The 19,083-nt window shown below is 42.6% G+C and overlaps 1 protein-coding gene across 4 annotated transcripts in view; it reads right to left on the bottom strand.

Moving 5' to 3' along the window:
- Window positions 1-18,580, bottom strand: part of CDH13 (cadherin 13) — a 781,695-nt gene extending 763,115 nt beyond the window's left edge. Inside the window, exon 1 of one of the 4 annotated variants that reach the window (XM_038368674.2) lies at window positions 18,392-18,580. In XM_038368674.2, the coding sequence (XP_038224602.1) occupies window positions 18,392-18,436 (45 nt within the window). In that variant the 5' untranslated portion in view covers window positions 18,437-18,580. The remainder of the gene's footprint in view (window positions 1-18,391) is intronic. The other 3 variants (XM_043494836.1, XM_038368678.2, XM_038368677.2) reach the window with 3 other exon arrangements.
- Window positions 18,581-19,083: the final 503 nt, after the last annotated feature.

The raw sequence follows: 19,083 nt of genomic DNA, 5'->3' as shown, positions 1-19,083 counted from the left end.
CTCTAGAACTCACACCCATGTAAGGCACGTTACCCCATTGTGTAGACAAACTCTTAGATGTAAAATGCCTCAGGGGCGAAGACCAGCTTTTCATTCTGAGTTTGTACCACACCTAGCACAATGGGGTTCTAGTGCATGACTGGTCCACAAGACTGCAGCTGCCCCTTTAAGAATCATATCATTAGCCTACAGTGTGCTAATCCACATTGGTAAAAGTGGATGGTTCTAATTGGCTCCTACAAGAGCTGCTTATTTTTATGTGGCTCCTTATGTATTATTGTCACATTCTGTAACGTCAAGTAAGTAGGTGAATATTCCTTATAGCCAAGGAGAAGCTAATTCTTTCAAAGCACAGACAATCTTTCAAGAGTCAGGATGAAATATTATTTGCTATGTCTATGAATATCGCAGGGCACCTCCCATGGAATCTATGTTCAACACTTTATTGAATTGGCAGCCTTCGGCACTGTCACTGCCACATGATGTGAGCCAGGCAAGTTTCAAAACATTCCCATAACATTGCATAGCCAGCCTGAAAATATCTCTGCCACTCTAGGGAGATGAGTGATCCCCTTGGAAAAGATTTCTGGAACTGTAAGCTAATGAATCACTAACAGCTTGGAAGTAGATGCTGTATGCTGCAAAAAAAAAAGTGTGTCTAGCGCTGCGGCCCTGAAGAAAATATGTTGACAGCGCTTCGGTAAATACTCCAAAAAAATCAAGTTGCTCAAGGAGGATGAGGTTATAAAGAGAGAAAACAAGTTTAGGATGTTCTCACACTGGTTCTCTTTATGTGATGCTGGTGGTGTAAGAGTCGGACCTCCTGTATCTAATACTGCAATGCAGGCTGTAGCTAAAAGAGGAAAAGGTCAAATGAGACAGAATGCAGGATGAAGCCTGGAAGAGGACAGTGGAGCAAAGGGAAACGCTGCTCAGAGTTTCAACAGTCTGTATGCAGAGGTGCTTCCTTCCTGGAGTACAGTGATTGGAATTGACTGCCTTCATATTTAAGTCTCTTGGAAGCTTGCAGAGATGAATACACTGAGGAGTGTTTGGTCCCAATACACCAACCCTCTCTGCCAGGAAGCCTGCACAGTTTTTACATTATAGCTGGTGACAAGGAATGGTTGACCCAAAATCTGGAAATTCCAAGTGGTGGGGGAAAAAGTACATTCAGATTCGTTTGTGATGCAAACGAAGGAAAGGCTGCATTCTGCTACCAAGTGAAAAAGGTCTTGGTCCAGGGGCAATCTCTTGAGTAAGACCAAGTGTTGCCAATGCTTGAGATAATTGGTGGCGACGTGACAATCTCAGCTTTCATTTAGAAAAAAGTTTGTGGGGAGTGATAGTTACAGAAAAGAGCTTGAAACCATAACCCCTAAAGGTGCAAAACCCAGAAGGCAAAGAAAAGGATCCCATGTTGATTGTGGCTGGATTTTTATTTAATCATGATTTTAAGCCAATCTCAGGATATTTGGGAGCTTGACTCATGGTTTGTGGGGGGAGGGGGGGGGTTTGTTTGGTTTGGTTTGGTTTTTGAATGCCTGACATTGGCAGTATCAATCCCATTTCTAAGGACTCTAAACATAGAATAAAAAGAATGGTGGATTAGTTTCTGACCACTAATGTTGCTACCTGCCCAAACTGTTGAGAAGCCATGAACTACTGGTGGGAGGAGATGAAAGGACACACTCTCCTTATTTAAGTGAATTGTTTCAGATTCACCATTGGTGAAATTCACTCACCTCTAGAGATGTAAGGAGAGTAGCTGCCCCGGAATTGGTGGGGTTCTTCTTTTCCTCTGCACTGGTCTTGAATAGGGCAGCACACAGAGGGAAGACTGAGCCAAGGAGAGGCTAAGGATTCCCAATTACACAACGCCTGTACCTAAAACCTCAGAAGGGCAGCAGTCTCTCTTTCAGCACATAGCCTGGAACAGCGGCTGTGGAGGGGCTGAGGACGGGCGCATCCCTTCCCCCAGCCCCTTGGACACAGAAAGCATGCTCTGGCTTTGTGCGGGAGAGGGGAAATTCACTCTATACACAGAGAGTTCGCTGCACGACACTGCATCTAACCTGGCACAAAATGCAGCGTGCAGCAAGAGACGTGCTGTGTGTCCTTTTGCTTCTGCTTTCTAAGATGTTAGAACAGGATGAAAGAACTTGGAAAGAGACAACTTGGGGGGGGGGTGGAATCTGTAGTTACATTTTTTGTCCTACAAACCTCAAACTCCTTTACATCCATTTAACACACAACCCTATAGGTGAAGTCAGCACAAGCTCCATAGAAAGAATAGTCCCTACAGACAAGGCCTTTGCCTCCGTATTGACACTACTGATCCATGAAACCAGTTGCGGTAGAGATTATATTTGAGATTCAGACCCCCCAGTCCCAATCCATTAGCAAATGGACCAAGACCCATCACAAGCACAACCATGAACTGGTAATGTCTCTTGGACACTGTGGTCCTGAAATACATTCCAACCAGTGACCTGGAGAAAGCAGAGTCAGACCATCTTGTAATTTGTTGGGTCATTTACACACAATGGGTGTAACACACAAATCTGAATGTTTGCATGATGACCCAAAGTGCAAAGCAGTGGAGGCTGGGCCCAGTATCTCCTTATCACCGGTCCCCTGTGCTACCCAGTCTCTTGAGACAGAAATTCTAAGGAACGGCACCTCATTTGTAGATCTCTCTACAGGATAAACTGCAATGGTTCGTGTAACTAACCAATATTTCAGTTGTTTCTTGGCAATAGTAGAAAAGGTCAAATATATTTGAGCTCTGCTGCGTTCTCTCTCTTTTATTGGCACAAACTCTAGAACTGCAAGATGAATCAGATGAGTCACAAGCAAATACTGCAAAAACCTCAGTCTCAAAAGCAAATTAATAGTTTACAAGTTGCATGCCTTGATTTTAATTTGTTTTTAATACAGCCCAACTCCAGACAAAACTAAAAGCCTTGAAGAGAGGCAGTCACAGTGCTCAGCTTGCCAAAAGCCAGATATATTTTCCCATTTCTCCTCTCTGAGCTTTAAGCTGGCCTTTCAGAAATGGCAGCCAAGGAAGGGAAGTGAGTTAGGTGAAGGACTGATTTACAAGTGAAGTTACTAGGTACAGGACACACAAATGGGGCCTTCAGGCCCAGACTCAAAGCAGATCCTCTAGACAACCCTAAAATAATCTGTTTTTCACCTCAGCCACCTTAAAATGCCCGCTGTATCTGACATCACGGACCAGTAGGTCTGCTCCTCTCTTGAGAGCCCAGCTCCCAAAGACGATGATCTCCCAACTGGCTCTGGTCCTTTCCCCACCTTCTCACTTCCACCAGGGTTATTCTATTTATCATACATGCTGTGTGTGGCACAAAAGTATACCACTGCCTGATAGTCTCTTGAGTCGGCTAGTGATGTTCTCACCACAGCAAGCCAGAGATCCCCTGGCTAGTGACTGATAGATGGGGGCACACAGCATTAAAGGAACTGCACGCTCCACCACCCCTGTCTCAGTGAAGTCTGATTTAACTTCTTATCCTATCCCCAACTTGTCCCCTCCTGTTCTCTCCTCCATGCCCTGCGTCCCTGCCCTGCAGGAAGCTTATTCCCTCTGCAGTTGCAACAAGTTCTCCGAAGAATTGCTCGGGTGAGATTTATGCCCATGCACACGAAGGTTTTAAAGCAGCAGGCAGAGATAAATATTGTCCATTAATACATAGAGCAAATGATAATGAAAAACACCAAACCATAATATATAGAAGTGAAAAAAGTACATTCCTTCACTGGGCAGTTAATAAATGTTGGAAGCTAGGGAACAGATAGTTTATAAGGGATAAAATGTCCCGCCTCTATCATCCCTTAGTGCACTGATGCTTGCACGTAAAATCGCTGGGATAATGCACTGACGTTTCTCATTGCAAACTCAGGTTCAGATTTGGATCTACTCCCAGCACAAGTGAAATTAATCTGTTAGTGTAAACACATAAGGTAGACTCCCTGCTTGTTTCGCTGGGATTTACCTGTATTCATTCACGTGCTTCAGGGCCAGATTGCATCTTGTACTCCCATCTCAACATGCAACAGTGAGTTCCAGCAAGGATGAAAAGGGCTATTTTCCCACCTGCCAGTGGCCTCACCAAAATTCAAGATGTTCAATTCTACTTTGTTTTCTTGCTTTCTCCTTTCCGTTTTGGTGTGCAAGAGTTTGATCTTCTTTCTCATATTCCCATGTCAACATAAGAAAAGGAATGTATATTTACTACTATGTCAACAAGAAAATTACTACTAAATCACTAAATTGGTACTCTTGACTTTTCAGGAGCTCAAGAACTTTAAACTGTTAATGGTATAGTCCAGGGATCGGCAACCTTTGGCATGCAGCCCACCAGGATAAGCCCCCTGGCGGGCTGGGTTGGTTTGTTTACCTGCCGCGTCCACAGGTTTGGCCGATTGCGGCTCCCACTGGCCATGGTTCGCCATCCCAGGCCAATGGGGGCTGCAGGAACTAACGCGGGCCAAGGGATGCGCTGGCCCCCGCTTCCCACAGCCCCCATTGGCCCGGAGCGGTGAACTGTGGCCAGTAGACCTGCGATCGGCCGAACCTGTGGACGTGGCAGGTAAACAAACCAGCCTGGCCCACCAGGGGGCTTACCCTGGTGAGCTGCATGCCAAATGTTGCCGATCCCTGCTATAGTCACAAGACTTAGCACAAAGTCTGGAGATTGCCTGCAAAATCCACTTTACTGTAGGTGCAGCCAAAATGCTGGAATAGTTTGGGAAAAAATAAAAAAGGTGGGTTTGAGCCACAAGGCTCAGATCTGAACTTTCCAAAGTTCCCGGGTATTTGGACTCAGGCTTTAGTTGGGGAACCATCTCTAACATCTATACTTCCCAAAGAAAACAAGAGCGACTCCCATGAAATCTATACTCCCTTTTCTCCTTGCAAAGCTGCTGGTGTCTGTGGTATCAGGAAAAAAAAGTCTTGAAATAATAGCAAAAAGCATTTTGATCACAGTTACAATGAAAAACAAGACAGAAAAGCATGAGATTAAATGACTATGATTTGTATTTGTGAACCAAAGGTCAGATTTGCCAGCCATATTAGCAAAATACTATTATTTGACACTGAATTAATTCTAGCAAATCTGTAGGTTAGATACCAAAAATAACTAATAGCTGTACAAGGTACTAGGAGAATCTGACTTTCCTTAAATATATCTGTTTTTCTTGCTGTACGGAGAACTCATCTTCCAAGTAAAATAGCAATAAATTCCAAACATAGGGTCTGAGCCAAAGCCAAAGCCAAAACTCAAGGAAGTCAGTAAAAGTCTTTCTGCTGACTTCAATGGACTTTTGGTCAAGTCTATCCCCACCTGACACATACACGAGATGAATTATTCCTTGCAAACAGGTCAGTTCTTCAGTTGTTAGGAGTGGTAGATAGGAGGTAGATTTAGAAGTTTAGTGTTTATAAGCACACAGAAGAACTATCTGACCTTCCTGTGGCCTGCAAAATGAGGCAGAAAATTTAAAGATGATTTCTGATGCTTCTGGCTTCCAGTCAGGCTGGAGATAACACAAGAGCAGCTTCTCTTGCTGTATATTGGCACATCCACTTCAGATTCCGGCTGGAACCCATAAGTGCAGAGATACACAAAAATGAAAACTAGTGAAGAATAACAGTCAGAAGAACAGCTTGGGTTGGGCTTAATTTGAGCTCTAGGCAAAGGATCAAGTCAGTCTCTACTTTATCCAGACTGGTTCAGCCATTCATAATTAATGCATGTATTTAGCTCCCATTAACAGTAATTAAGAAACAGGTTTTATGTATTTGGAAGGAGGAAAAAAGGCACAAAGCAAAACTTTTGAGAAGCAAATGCAAGAAAACTGAATCCTCATCTGAAACACACATCAGGCATAGGAAGAGATAATCATTTAAAGTGGCCGTTCTAAAATCTTTAGCTCTGAATTTTCCATGCCAGTCCACAAACTAACTACAAAAAGGGTCCTTAAATTTGAGTGCTAATTCCAGCTGTGACAGACTCTCTTAGTGGCCTTGGGCAATTCACTTACACTCAGATATCATTTAGGTTATCACATTTGTTTGCTTATACCTAGAATAGCAGATCTCTAGGGTATCTGTACGGTAATGACAAGGAAGAGTTCCGTTGTTAATAGCTCCTACTGTAAACCAAATGCAAAATGGCATCAACTGAATAGGTAATAGCCAATCAGGACTGGTTATATTTTTTAAAAAGCATAGCAGACTTTTAAAAAAAACAGTACCTTAACTAGCTTCTGATTGACCTAGAAAGGGAATTTATTCTGGGCTTCAGCCAATCAGAAGTAATCTTTGGTCAGTATAATGAACTGTCACTACTGAATCAACATCCAGAAGTAAAAACGACAGCAGCCTACATCATTAGTCTACTAATATAATAGTGCTAAAGTCAATGGAAAAGACAGATGGCAAAGACAGTCTCCCACTTCAGAATAATGTTGCCCGTCACCTCGCAGCATTTATTTTAGGGAAGTCAGGATACATTCATTGTTGTTTGCAAGGTGCTCAGATAGCATGGTAATAGGATCCATATAAGTATGCCAATAGATGAATAGTGGAAATATGTAATGTTGATAGTAATCACGCTTTGTAAACACAGTGGGCCAGCATCTCAGCTGGGGTAAATTGGTATTGCTCCATTAATGACAGTGTAGTCAATGGAGTGATCCCACGTTACACCAGCTGAGAATCTGGCCCAGCATCATTAACAGAAATGGTTGTTGCTAAGTTTAAGAGACATGTGATGCTGAAAGTCACCTCCACTAAGTAACAGCTTATTCACAGATCATAGCTGTCTGCCCCCACTCTGTTCCGGATATAACGGGGGTGGCTATGAAAGTGACACCTGAAAGGCTGCCTCTCTTTGACACACTGCAATAATCAATATCCCTACTGTGCAGAATATTGAAATTCCTGTGTTGTTAGTCAACTGAACAATCCCACAAATAGAGTAAATGGATTTAAAACTAAAGATTGCTCTGCTCTCTTCCTTTATTGTTGTTATTATTAAAGTGTCATGATTAGAACAGCAGCATAAAATAAAGATTCAGCACAGCAAACTAAGAGCATGTCAGACCACTATCCATCTCATAAGAGAAGCATTTCAGATATACATCCCCTTATTTATGATCATTATTAGGGTTCATTCTGACACCCTTCCTAACCCCAAGGAGCATCTTACTCCCTAGTAAGGTACTACTGAAAATGTATAAAGGGTGATAGAATCCAGCCCTGGGAGTTTTTGTATTCAAACCACCAAAATCTATACATTGACAGGTTAATAAGGCTCTTGGTATTCAAAAGGCAGAGTTTATGGAGTTCAGAGCATCTGCTAGTTCCATCAGTACATCAATTATGAGAACACAAGACATTTTAGGAAGAGAGAAAAGCCACTCGGACCCACACACTATCCAGTCCTCCGGTACTACTGTGATATAAATGTCCCCCTAGACAGACAGATGCCTGTTTCACAAATCTCATCCATTTATTTTAGCCACAGCCGTCAATCCCTCCCTTTTTCCTCACATATGTAAATTTCAAGGAGGACCTGTTTCAGCAGGTGCCACCTGTGTCTCTTTCGACACATGTAAAGCCACAGATTCTGTCTCTGCAAGCAGCTAACTGTGGTTACATTTGGCTAGTAATCTAGCCAAATCAACCAAACCTACAGCTGAAAATTTGGACCACACTGGGCAGAAGAGTCAAAAAGGTCCCCATTTCTCATTACACGGCTCCTCTGAACTTCCAGGTTTTTGACTCAGCAAAACCCCAGCCGTGGAAATAACAAATGTAATTTGATGGGAAATGTCTGTCAAATCCTGATAGCTGAGCTTGTCCCATTGTGCTTAGACACAGATGCTCAGGATTTCCTGCTTCATCAGTGAAACAGCCATGATATGTCCAGCTTTCAGAGCTCCAGATATAGTGGTGCATGATTCAAAAGGATTTTAGTTCCCATAGTTTATTTTATCATTTGATAAAATGTGTTCCTTAGGGACATCTAGAGGGGCTGCCTCTGGAGGAATTGTCAAGTTTGTCTCATGAGGCAGGAGGGGAAGCATTCAGATCAAGGAAAGACTCTGGTCCTGCTCAAGCTGGCGTGAGAATGCTGTTCAAGAGCCCCATTTCTTCCTGGGAAACTGTTACTAATGCTCTGGAACTATGTGTGCAACTCTTGCATTTCAAAGATTGTTGTCGTACACTGGGAAAGTTGAAATCATTAGTCTGCTGAGGGGGAAAAAGCAAGCTTGACAAACAGTAAGTCTTGAACTCTACAGCATTCCCCACATGTGTTATTTTAAGCCAGCAATGTACATTTAAATAAAATGAGCCAGATTCTCAGCTGATGCACAGTCACATAGCTCCTCAGTGGATCTATGCCAGTTTCACCATCAGAGAATCTTGGCCCCACACATGTGAACAGTGATTTTCACGGTAGTGAAAGCTCTAGTTAAGATGACATCAGGACACTGAATTTTCATGCCCTCGTAACATTTGTAAAAATTCCCCTGGGGGCTCAATATCCTCCACCTCAGAGAGGTCTTTTGTATTCTGAAAGTTTGATCAAAATCCCTTCTGACATGTTTAAATTATGCAAAGATGATGAAAAGCAAAGGGTAATTGTGTATAAAGCAGCCAGCCCAATATTTTCCACAATTTCAGTAAATTGCCTTTTTATTCATGCATAATACAAACAGCTGAACATTACAATATAAAGACCCCCAATCCTGTAAATTGTTCCACAATGCCCGATCTCTCCTCTTGCGCAGGTCCCACATCAATGGGATTTATCTACCTAGGAGAACTTGCAGGACTGGGGCCACTAGTTTCCAGCTTTCCAAGTCCTCACTAGAACTAGCATGATCATTCTTTTGCACAATAAACAGCTAAAAGCTTTAAGAAATCTAGTTTCTCTCTCTGCTCATGCTTGCCAGCAGGTATCTCTCACATACCCTTAGAGTTCAAAATAATTTCCCCACGCCCCACTTTAATGCCTCACCCTATTTGAAACCCCTTAAAGCTGTTCTGAGGACTGTTTCTAAGAAAATTAATAGTGCAAAATAGAATTGAATATTTGATATGGTAATAGGAGACATGAGTTCACTCCACAAGAAAAGGAATAAGGTTTTCTGAGCAATCAGATCCTTTTGCTAGAAGAGATAACACAATCCATACCACAAGTCTACACTATTATCTCAACAGTAGGCTAAAGTCTGATGACACTGTCAATCAATGGTGCTTCATGGAACAGAACAGAATTTGGTGCCTAACAAGGGAACCAACAATCTTGTACTTTTATGTTCTTTTTATGTGGCATCTAGTGTCCTATGACCTCTATCTACTAACAACATTATGGTGGAAGGACAACTAACGTGACCTGAAATCAGACCACTGGACAGCTAGCTATATGCTTAGAAACAAGTTCCCCTCTTAGTTGCGCAGGTGACGCTCTGTGTTAAGTGGAGTTGCAGTGGTGTAAATGAAAAGAGAATTTGGCCACTAGCATTTATCATGGTGAAGTGGGGGTGCGGGAATCGCCAAGTGGAAATCAGAAGAGGAAAGCTATTATCCTAGCATTTCTGCTTCAAATCCTAGCCTAGGGGAAGAAACCTTAAGAAAAGAATATGTCTCACTCTGGCCTAACAGTTCTAAGGCCTGAAGCCAAAATGCTGACAGCAAGAGGGTTGCCTCCACCTGCTGAAGACAGGAAATGCATAAATGAAAAAAATAAGTCCCATGACAGGGAGGAAAGATTATACCATCACACCTCTGTTTTCTTCCTCTGGCTTCACATGTTAGGAGGAAGACAGCCCACTTGTTTGGGTAGTTATAGGCATTCCTGTACCGGGCTGGCCTTACCATGAGGCGAACTGAGGTGGCCGGACTGTGCGGGGGGCACCACAAGGACCCCGAGTGTAGAAAGTTGTGTCTGCTGCTGGTGCATCTGGATTCTCTCTGCTCGAGATGCACAGAGATGGGGGAGTGCTGTGCTGGAGGAAGGAGGGCACAAGAGATGTAGCAGGCAGGCAGGAGAAAAGGCGAGAGGGCATAACAGAAAGCAGCAGGAGCTGCATGGAGGCAGAGGAAAAGGAGCCTCTTATGTACCTCTCTAGCACCCCCAAGAGTCTGGACTGATTAACACCAGCTTCTCAGGAAGCGTCCTGTTTCCTGCTTCAGAGTAGCAGCCGTGTTAGTTTGTATTCGCAAAAAAGAAAAGGAGGACTTGTGGCACTTTAGAGACTAACAAATTTATCTGAGCACAAGCTTTCGTGAGCTACAGCTCACTTCATCGGATGCATTCCAGCTACAGCTCACTTCATCCGATGAAGTGAGCTGTAGCACACGAAAGCTTATGCTCAAATAAATTTGTTAGTCTCTAAGGTGACACAAGTACTCTGTTTCCTGCTTGAGGAGAACAGGCAGTCAACTGAAATAGTAGGAGCCAGTTAGGCCCTTAAGACGCTGATATCTTCCCTCGCTTAGACCCTGCCACCAGCCTGCTTATTTGCCCCCTTCAACTGAGTGTTGAGAGCCACTATAGCTGGCACAGAACAGCAGTCATGAGCGAAAGAAGAAAACGCCCCTCTGGGGCAGCATTCAGAAAAAGAAAGAAAGCAAAGGAAACTTTTCTATCTAAGCAGGAGGGAGCTCTCCTGAGATATATAGACACAAACGTTCATGGTGAGCCTTCTGGTCCCAGTGAGGATGGGAGTGGTGAGGAGATGCCTGATCTTCCAGTTAGTCAGAGTGCAGGTGACCTGGCAGCTACTGCAGCATCCATATCGCCATCTCAAATGGATGGAACCAAGCACATTCCTGAAGTAAAGTATAGATCAGAGAAGAGTGTGGTGGAGGTGCAAGAAACAGCTGCTGCTGAGTTTAGTTCCTTCAGTTTAGATGATCCAGGACTGTGCACCAATTGAGCAGTAGCCTGAGGGACTTCCTTGTACTGCATGGGCCATAGCAAGTGAAAAACTTCATGTTCCCCAAAGACAACGAAAATAGACGTTTCCATCCAACCCATTACTGGCGTGAAATCCCCAATGGTGACAAAGTGGAGAGGCCATGTCTTATGTACTCAAAAACCCAGAATGCTGCATACTGTTTTTGTTGCAAACTCTTCCAGTCTAATGTTCCAGCCACACTGGGTTGTAAAGAAACAAAGGACTGGAAAAATCTGGCTAGAAATCTGGCATGCCATGAGAAGGCAGCAAATCACCAGAGCACATTCCATAGGTGGAAAGAGCTTGAAATGAGACTAAGGTTAAAGGCTACCATAGATGATCAGCATCAAGAGAAGATTGCATAAGAGTCTCTTTACTGGCAAAATGTTCTGAAAAGGCTCATTGCCATTGTGAGAATGTTTGCTACCCAAAACCTAGCACTGCGTGGCACTTCAGATCAGCTGTATGTGCCAAACAATGGAAAATTCCTTAAAATTGTGGAGCTGATGGCTGAGTTTGATGCTGTACTCCTGGAGCATCTGAGCTGTCACCACCCAAGAAATGTACACACACCACTACCTTGGAAAAACAATTCAAAATGAGATCATACCATTACTGGCAACAAAAGTCAAACAGAAGATTGTGGCAGATCTGAAGTCAACAAGATATTACTCAGTTATTCTGGACTGCACACCTGACATCAGCCATATGGAACAAATGACTTTAATGGTGTGTTTTGCAACAACAAGAGAACCTAGTGAAAATGTCCCTGCAATGGTGACTGTCAGAGTGCATTTTCTAGAATTTATTGACATTGATGATACTACAGGAGCTGGTATGACAAATGTGCTTCTTAAAAAGCTGGAAGATACGGGAATTGCGACAACTGACATGAGAGGTCAGGGCTACGATAATGGTGCCAACATGAGAGGAAAGAACAGAGGAGTGCAGACACAGATCCAAGAGTTAAACCCTCGAGCTTTTTTTGTCCCATGCAGTTCTCATTCATTGAACTTGGTGGTAAGTGATGCAGCATCAGCTTCTAGTGAGGCTGCTGAATTTTTTAATGTAATTCAAAACATCAATGTATTTTTCTCTGCTTCAACTCATCGATGGCTAATTTTGAAGCAACATCTGGGAACATCCTCTCTGACACTGAAACCACTAAGTGCCACATGATGGGAAAGTCAAGTGGAAGCAATAAAGCCTATCAAACACCAAACTGGGAAGATAGATGATGCCATAGTTGCCATTATGGAGGATAATGCTATGACAGGAACTGTTCATGGGAGAACAGTGGCAGAGGGAAATGGATTCATCAGAAACATACAGAACTTCAAATTTCTGTGTGGCTTAGTGTTGTTGCATGACGTACTGTTTGAAATAAATGTTGTAAGCAAGAGATTCCAAGGTGTTGACCTTGATATATCTGGAGCAATGGAACAAAAACAAATGGACAAAGAAAAGTCATACCTACAGTCTTACCGGTCAGATGAGGGATTTCAAAACGTTCTGAAGAGTGCACAGAAGTTAGCAGAGGAACTTCACACTGAAGCTATTTTCCCACTCATTCAAGAATACAAGAGTCACCAAAGAAGAAGACATTTTGATTACGAGGTACGGGATAATCCCATAAGAGACTGCAAACAATAATTCAAAGTTGAATTCTTTAACCAGGTGCTAGATTGTTCAATACAGTCAGTTGAAGAACGTTTCATGCAGTTCAAGGAACACACCAGTATATTTGTGATGTTGCATGATATTCCAAAACTCCTCACTATACCTGAAGAAGACCTATACCAGCAATGCAGGGCGCTAGAGACAGTGTTGATACATGATGACATGCACGATATTGATGCAAGTGATTTAGGTGATGAACTGAAAGCTCTTTCAAGATGCATTTCCACAGGATCAACTCCAAAGGCTGTTCTGGAATATATGTGCACAAATAAGATGACCACCCTCTTTCCAAATGCTTTTGTTGCTCTTTGCATACTTCTAACACTTCCTGTAACAGTTGCTAGTGGAGAACACAGCTTCTCCAAGCTGAAGTTAATAAAAACACATCTACACTCGACAATGACACAGGAGAGGTTGGTCGGCCTTGCAACCACCTCAATAGAGCATATGCTGGCCCAGACCGTGGACCTTCAGAAGCAGTTCAAATCTTTGCAACCAAGGCAGCAGGGAAAGCACCACTTTCATTATTCAAAACAGATAAAAATTCCAGTGTTTACTTTGCAGATAAGAAAAGTTACATTTGCTGTTCAGGCATTTGAAAGTTAAGGGTTACTTTTTTGAACAAGGCATTTTAAGTTGTTAGTTCTCCTTTATTGGGGTAGGTAGCAGAGCAGTACCATGAGAGGAGAAGAACAGGAAGAAGGCAGAACTGAGACCTTTCAATGTTTTGGCCCAAGCGAGTGGGCGTGGGGGCATCATTTTAGCTCCCTGCCTAGGGTGCCAAAATGTTGTGGGCCGGCCCTGTTCCTATAGCTATCTGCACAACATTAAAAGCTCCTGTTGCTTCCGTGGGGCAGCAGTCACTAGAGACTCCTTTCCAATGTATTTTGTTTCTTATCTGACAAACCAAAATTACTCCAATATTCATTATGCAGTGAGAGGTTGTAAAGTCACCTGTTGTTTGCCACACCAAAAGTGCTATGCACAATAGGACTTAGGTGAAAACTAATTTCATTGTCTCATCAATGCCACTAAACCTTTGAATAAACTAGATATATCTCAGACATCTTGCAGAGAAGGAAAGTATGATCCAGCAATATTTTCTATGCTCTGCTACAGCTGTGCCATTTACGACACTACAGATAACGTTGTAGTAGCATTTCGATTATCAACTGCCACACCATCTCTGCCTGTGATTATTTCAGATCTCACATGGCCAGAATTGTTGGGTCTGGTCAGATCCTGTGCAAGGGACCTCTAAGCAAAACCCAGAGTTGCTGTGAGTAGCATCACTGATGATTCAGCAGGGGGCATGCTTCCATTTGAGCCAGTATTAAACCAGTGCCACAGCATGATGCTACAAGGCACTGTATTATTTTGAGGTACCATTGTCTGAGTGAGATGTTAAAGATTCCTTGGCACTATCCACAGAAGCAGAGGTGTTATCCCCCTGGGTCAAGTTCACACCACATATAAGCAGGTACAACTCCACTGATTTAAAAAATATAATCCAGATAACATTTGGCATGGAAGAACAAGGCCTTTTTATAAAGCGACATTTGAAGAAAATTGTCCAATCATCATTGTGCTATAGCATGCAAAAGTAAAGTACTCAGCGAGTAGTTCAGGGTTAAAGGATAAAGTCCCAATTACGACAACACGATACATAACTTTCTCTATGTAGGCCTCTGAAATTATAAGTAACCTTAATTATGCCATCAAATCAGATGCAATAATAAGACAAGAAGGAAGGAGACTAGAACTTGAGCAAAATCTTTAAAGTTATTTCAACAGAGTTTCTGTGTGCGAATGAGATTCTTCTTTTTCCTGCAGCTGCTAAACTTCCAGTTCTTTTCAGATATTACTTTTAACTTTCATGCTGTGCAAGGAGCCCTCTTCTGGAGAAATTTGAAAAATAAAGGACAGCTGAATAATTCTTACAGCTGTATTGGTGTGTATGTATGCAGGATGTATTCTGGAACTAGTTTTTCAAAATATATATTGATAACTAACTGATAACAATACATGCAGACATCACACTGATTCCTAAAATTCTCAAACACTGTAGCTTCCTTATATTGTAAGCTATAGCAGAACAATTATGTATATAGCCTACTGACAACCATTTGATGGTACTATTGGTTTCAAATTAATGATAAAGTTGTATTCAATTGTCCATATTTCAATGTAGTACATAGTCATGCCAAAGCAACCCCTTTGAAGAATTATATTTTCCTACAAATAAAACTTTTGTATGAAAATATTACCAAATGTTAGTTTTGGTGAAATTAAGTTTTCTATGAAGGGAGAACTATTTAGGGATCTATAGGTATTTACTCCCTATTGTACTTTTTATGATTAAATGCACAGATGCAAGTTACCAGCAAACCTTCCAAACTTTCACTGTCAGCTTCAGATTGATTAAATTGTACAGTGCATGTATCCCTGCAAAAATCTTAAAGATTACCATGAACTGACGGGCTCCTAAGAATATGTCCTCCTTAGCCACTCAGATTGAGATACTGAAAAACAGACTTCCTCCATCAAATTATGAGAGACATAAATGACAGTAAAACAATCCCATCAAGTAGACTAAGTCTTTTGGATAGCAAATTAAAATCCAGTGATCAATCAGCTTCCTAATATAGGTTAACCCTCACCAAACAAACTAACTCATAAAGTACACTTGGCTAATGAGGATGACGGTATAATGTCTGGAAAATTAGGTTTTAGCATGCACTTGTCAACCACTGACTATTTAAAAATGTCAATTTCTGTTTTAAAAGACTGATTTTCTTTTATTAATTACTTTTGACTTGAAAAAATAAAAATATAAAACTTTCATCTCTGCACATTTAATATTCTCATGGCCGGTAATGTACTCTGCAGAGTATAGATTTGCTTTGTTTTCCCTCCCCCAAATGTATCCCTTGTTGTTTTGAAAGTGAATTATGCTTTTCCTCCACTGTCCCCCAAAAGTATTGCATTTACTGAGGTTTATTATTTAGAAATCAGCTTATCAGGATTGATTTTTGCTAGTTCCACTAGCATGAGGTTATAGAAGTAGCTGTTGCTACTGCTGGGGGAAAAAAAAACACCTAACAAAAATGTGTTACAAACACTACCACTGCCAGATGGCTACATTTGTTTAATATGTTGTTTCTCCCATTCTTCTGTTTACTCCTCCTGTCACATGAAAGTTCTGTGTGTGCATTGAGTCTAAGAGGATATCTGTACAGCATTTTAATAATTCCCCTTTGCCTTCCCTCCCACCGTCTATGTCTCATGTATCACCAACAATTAACATTTTACCCTGACTATATTCAACAAAACAGGTTTATTTATGTACACTTTCCTATTACCAATTGATCTGATTTCCTAATGAATTCACTTGCTGACATTCTATGGTTGTTGTTTTTTTAATCAAGTACATTTAAAAAAAAAAATCACTAAGTAGACTGCCTGCTAAATCTTCCCATCCTGATAGGAGAGGATGGATCACAGTCTGAACACCCTTCAACACTGGGCATTATGAAACACTAAGAACTCAGTCCTGCATTATGCTCAGCGTTCTGGCCCCAACTCAGCCAATCACTTAAGCAGCTACTTAACGTAAGCATGTGAGCAGCCCCAGTGACTTCAGTGGGGCTACTTGCATGCTTAAAGTTAAGCACATGCTAAAGCGGGATCAGGATCAGGATCAGGTGTTTAGCACCTTGCAGGATGGGGCACTAATAGACTATGAAGTGCTTAGCCGACTCTAAAATGCAAGCTGCTTTCTCAACAGGCCATTGGTGGAGTGTGATAGAAAGGGTGCCTTCCTGTTCCTTCTTGACAAAAGAGGAATGTTTGAATAAGAACAGAAGCCTGAGCTGAATAATTTGAGGCATTGAAAAACCCAAAAGATGGAAAAGAGCCTGATGTCATGGAGAAAGCAGGGTGAAATGCAGTGGAGATGGCAGTCCTCAAGTCTTGGGTGAGGGGGTCAGCTTAGTGCATGCGCCAGGTTCCCACTGTGGCGTTGGGGGTTCCCAGACCGCACCCTCTCTGGTTAGCACCTGTTCTCTCCATGCTTCAGCCTTTGTTGGCAGCTGACCTTGCTCAGCTGCCTGCATGTTCAGTCCCAGCCAGCCCTTGAATCTCAGCCCATTCTTGCAGCTTCTCCAAGCTGATGCCCACGCGGGCACTGCCAGCTAGTCCCAGAGCCTCAGGCCATGCCAGTCGCAGGCAGCAGCATGCCCATTCTCCCATATGTGCCGCCTCAGCTAGCAGCTTAGCTCGCCCTTTCCATGCCCACTCAGTCTATGCTGCTAGCTCTGTTTATGTGGCCTCCCATATACACATCCCCAGCGTGTGCAATCCATGCATTCCTAATGCTCCCATCACTGCAGTATCTGGGCCCCATGGACGTGACCTAGAACAGCAGCATTTACACACAACTTATAGAGAACCAGACTCTGCACCATCCCCCTTTTTCTGTTGCTCCCTTTAAGGGGGACTATTCTTAGTGCATAGGCAGTCGAACCCACCCATCCGCTCCCTCAAGACACCAATTCGCACTCTGTGCCATAGTTCCACCAGCCACCCACAAGCAGGTTGCACTAGCAGCCAAGCATACCTACTCTTGAGCCACAGCCCACATGCACTCCATTCATCCAGCTGCCTTCTGCTCACAGACCCTCGGCATGCCTCCCCTCAGCACCGAAGCTTCCCCTGCAACGAGCCCGCACCATTCTCCCTCGGTCTGTAAAAGGAAGCTTCGAATCCGTTTAGAGACTGCAGATGCACACAGAGACTCAGCCACCCAAGTATTAGCAGTCCAGAATGCCCCGGGCTCCTACGCGGTTAACAAAGCTGTTCAAGCCCCAAGTCAAAAAGGAATTAACTTTTATCTGAAGGGGAGCCGGCGATGCTTTCCCTCAGTGGGAGTTTACAGAGCTACTAGGACAAAATATGTAAGTGTTTCACACCGGACACCAATAAAGAAACCTCAAACATCACACGGTGCTTTCAAAACTAAACGTATAAAGGGGATATCGGGAGGGAGGGGGAAAGAGGCAGAAAGAAACCAAAGGGAGAGAGAAGGAAGAACCCAGCTAGTTCCTCTGCTTTGAGTGACAGAAGCAGCAGGACTGGAACAGCCCCTGGGTTTCAAGGCTGGGTGTTTTTTCTGCTTTCTGGCAGAGGGGATCTATTACAGTTAATAAGGGGAAAGGCTACATAGCAAGTCACTAACATCGAGTACTATACATGTCAAGAGGGTGGAGGGGGGAGCTTCTGCATGCTTTGATTTTTTTCCCTCCACATCTTTTTTCTAAAAAGCAATAAATAAGGTGAGCTGTCTATAACAGACCTTTCTAACCAGCACAAGCCACAGAGAAAAGAGGCATATCAAAGTTGCAGGATTTGATATGACAAAATATTGCTGCTGCTACTGAAACACTTCAAAGATCATACACACACTCCCCCTGAAAGGAAAACATTATTACATATCGCAGAGCAAATTTGTTGTAATTGTAAATCAGGGAGGTACGAGAATCTACATTCTTGGCAACTGCCTTATAACGGAGATCTTGCATCCTTCAACAGTAATTCAAGCAATGTATAATTACTCCAAAATCAGACCTGAATCACAAATACTTCCAAATCCAAATGCAGAAGAGAGAAGATGAATGAAAGCAAGAAAAAAAACCGTCCCATTTCTTACCTGGGATAGTAGAAAGGGCAGAGTAAGTTGAGTTTTGTGCTGCATTTTGCCAGACTAGAAGGTACCGGAGGCTTTTTCATTCATGCACTCAGCTGCACTGAGCATATTTTCACTGTGAAACAGCCTTTGAGAAGAGACTCTGCCTTGAGAGCCAGCCAACTTCCCAAATAGATCAGCAGCATCATCACTAAAGCATTGGATAGAGTCTGATGACCAGAACCAATAGCTTTACAAGGATGATTTCTTCACAAAGCATCCCCATTTTGCATCACACATATTGGGCAAGCACCTCTCACAAACACAGCACCTTTAGAAAGCATTTGGCTTTGGTGAATTTGTGTGTTTAGTTTCAGTCTTACAAATCATGCTTTATGGATTTCATTAGTATTTTGCTCTTTCAGAGAATGGAATTGCACAGGGGGAAATAACAGCAACTCAGAGCACCGGGGCAAAGAGATTCTCTTTATTAAAATGTTAATAAGGTGTGCTTTATTTTCAATAAATCAAAAAAATGACCACTGCAGCTTTAGTTACTTGCAAGCCCTGGAAAAGCCACATAGTGGAGTTTTTCAGTGCAGCAGAAATCCTGATTATATTTTGTGTTTTCCCTCCATCTCACAAATCACAACAAGGACAGATCAATTCTAGCCTGCAAGAAAAAAAAATCCATCATAGGGCGATAGATTTTAGTA

Source organism: Dermochelys coriacea, chromosome 12 (genome assembly GCF_009764565.3).
Source record: "Dermochelys coriacea isolate rDerCor1 chromosome 12, rDerCor1.pri.v4, whole genome shotgun sequence".
Classification (NCBI taxonomy): domain Eukaryota; kingdom Metazoa; phylum Chordata; order Testudines; family Dermochelyidae; genus Dermochelys; species Dermochelys coriacea.
The sequence above is the reverse complement of the archived record's forward strand: the minus strand, read 5'-3'. Positions and strand labels throughout refer to the sequence as shown.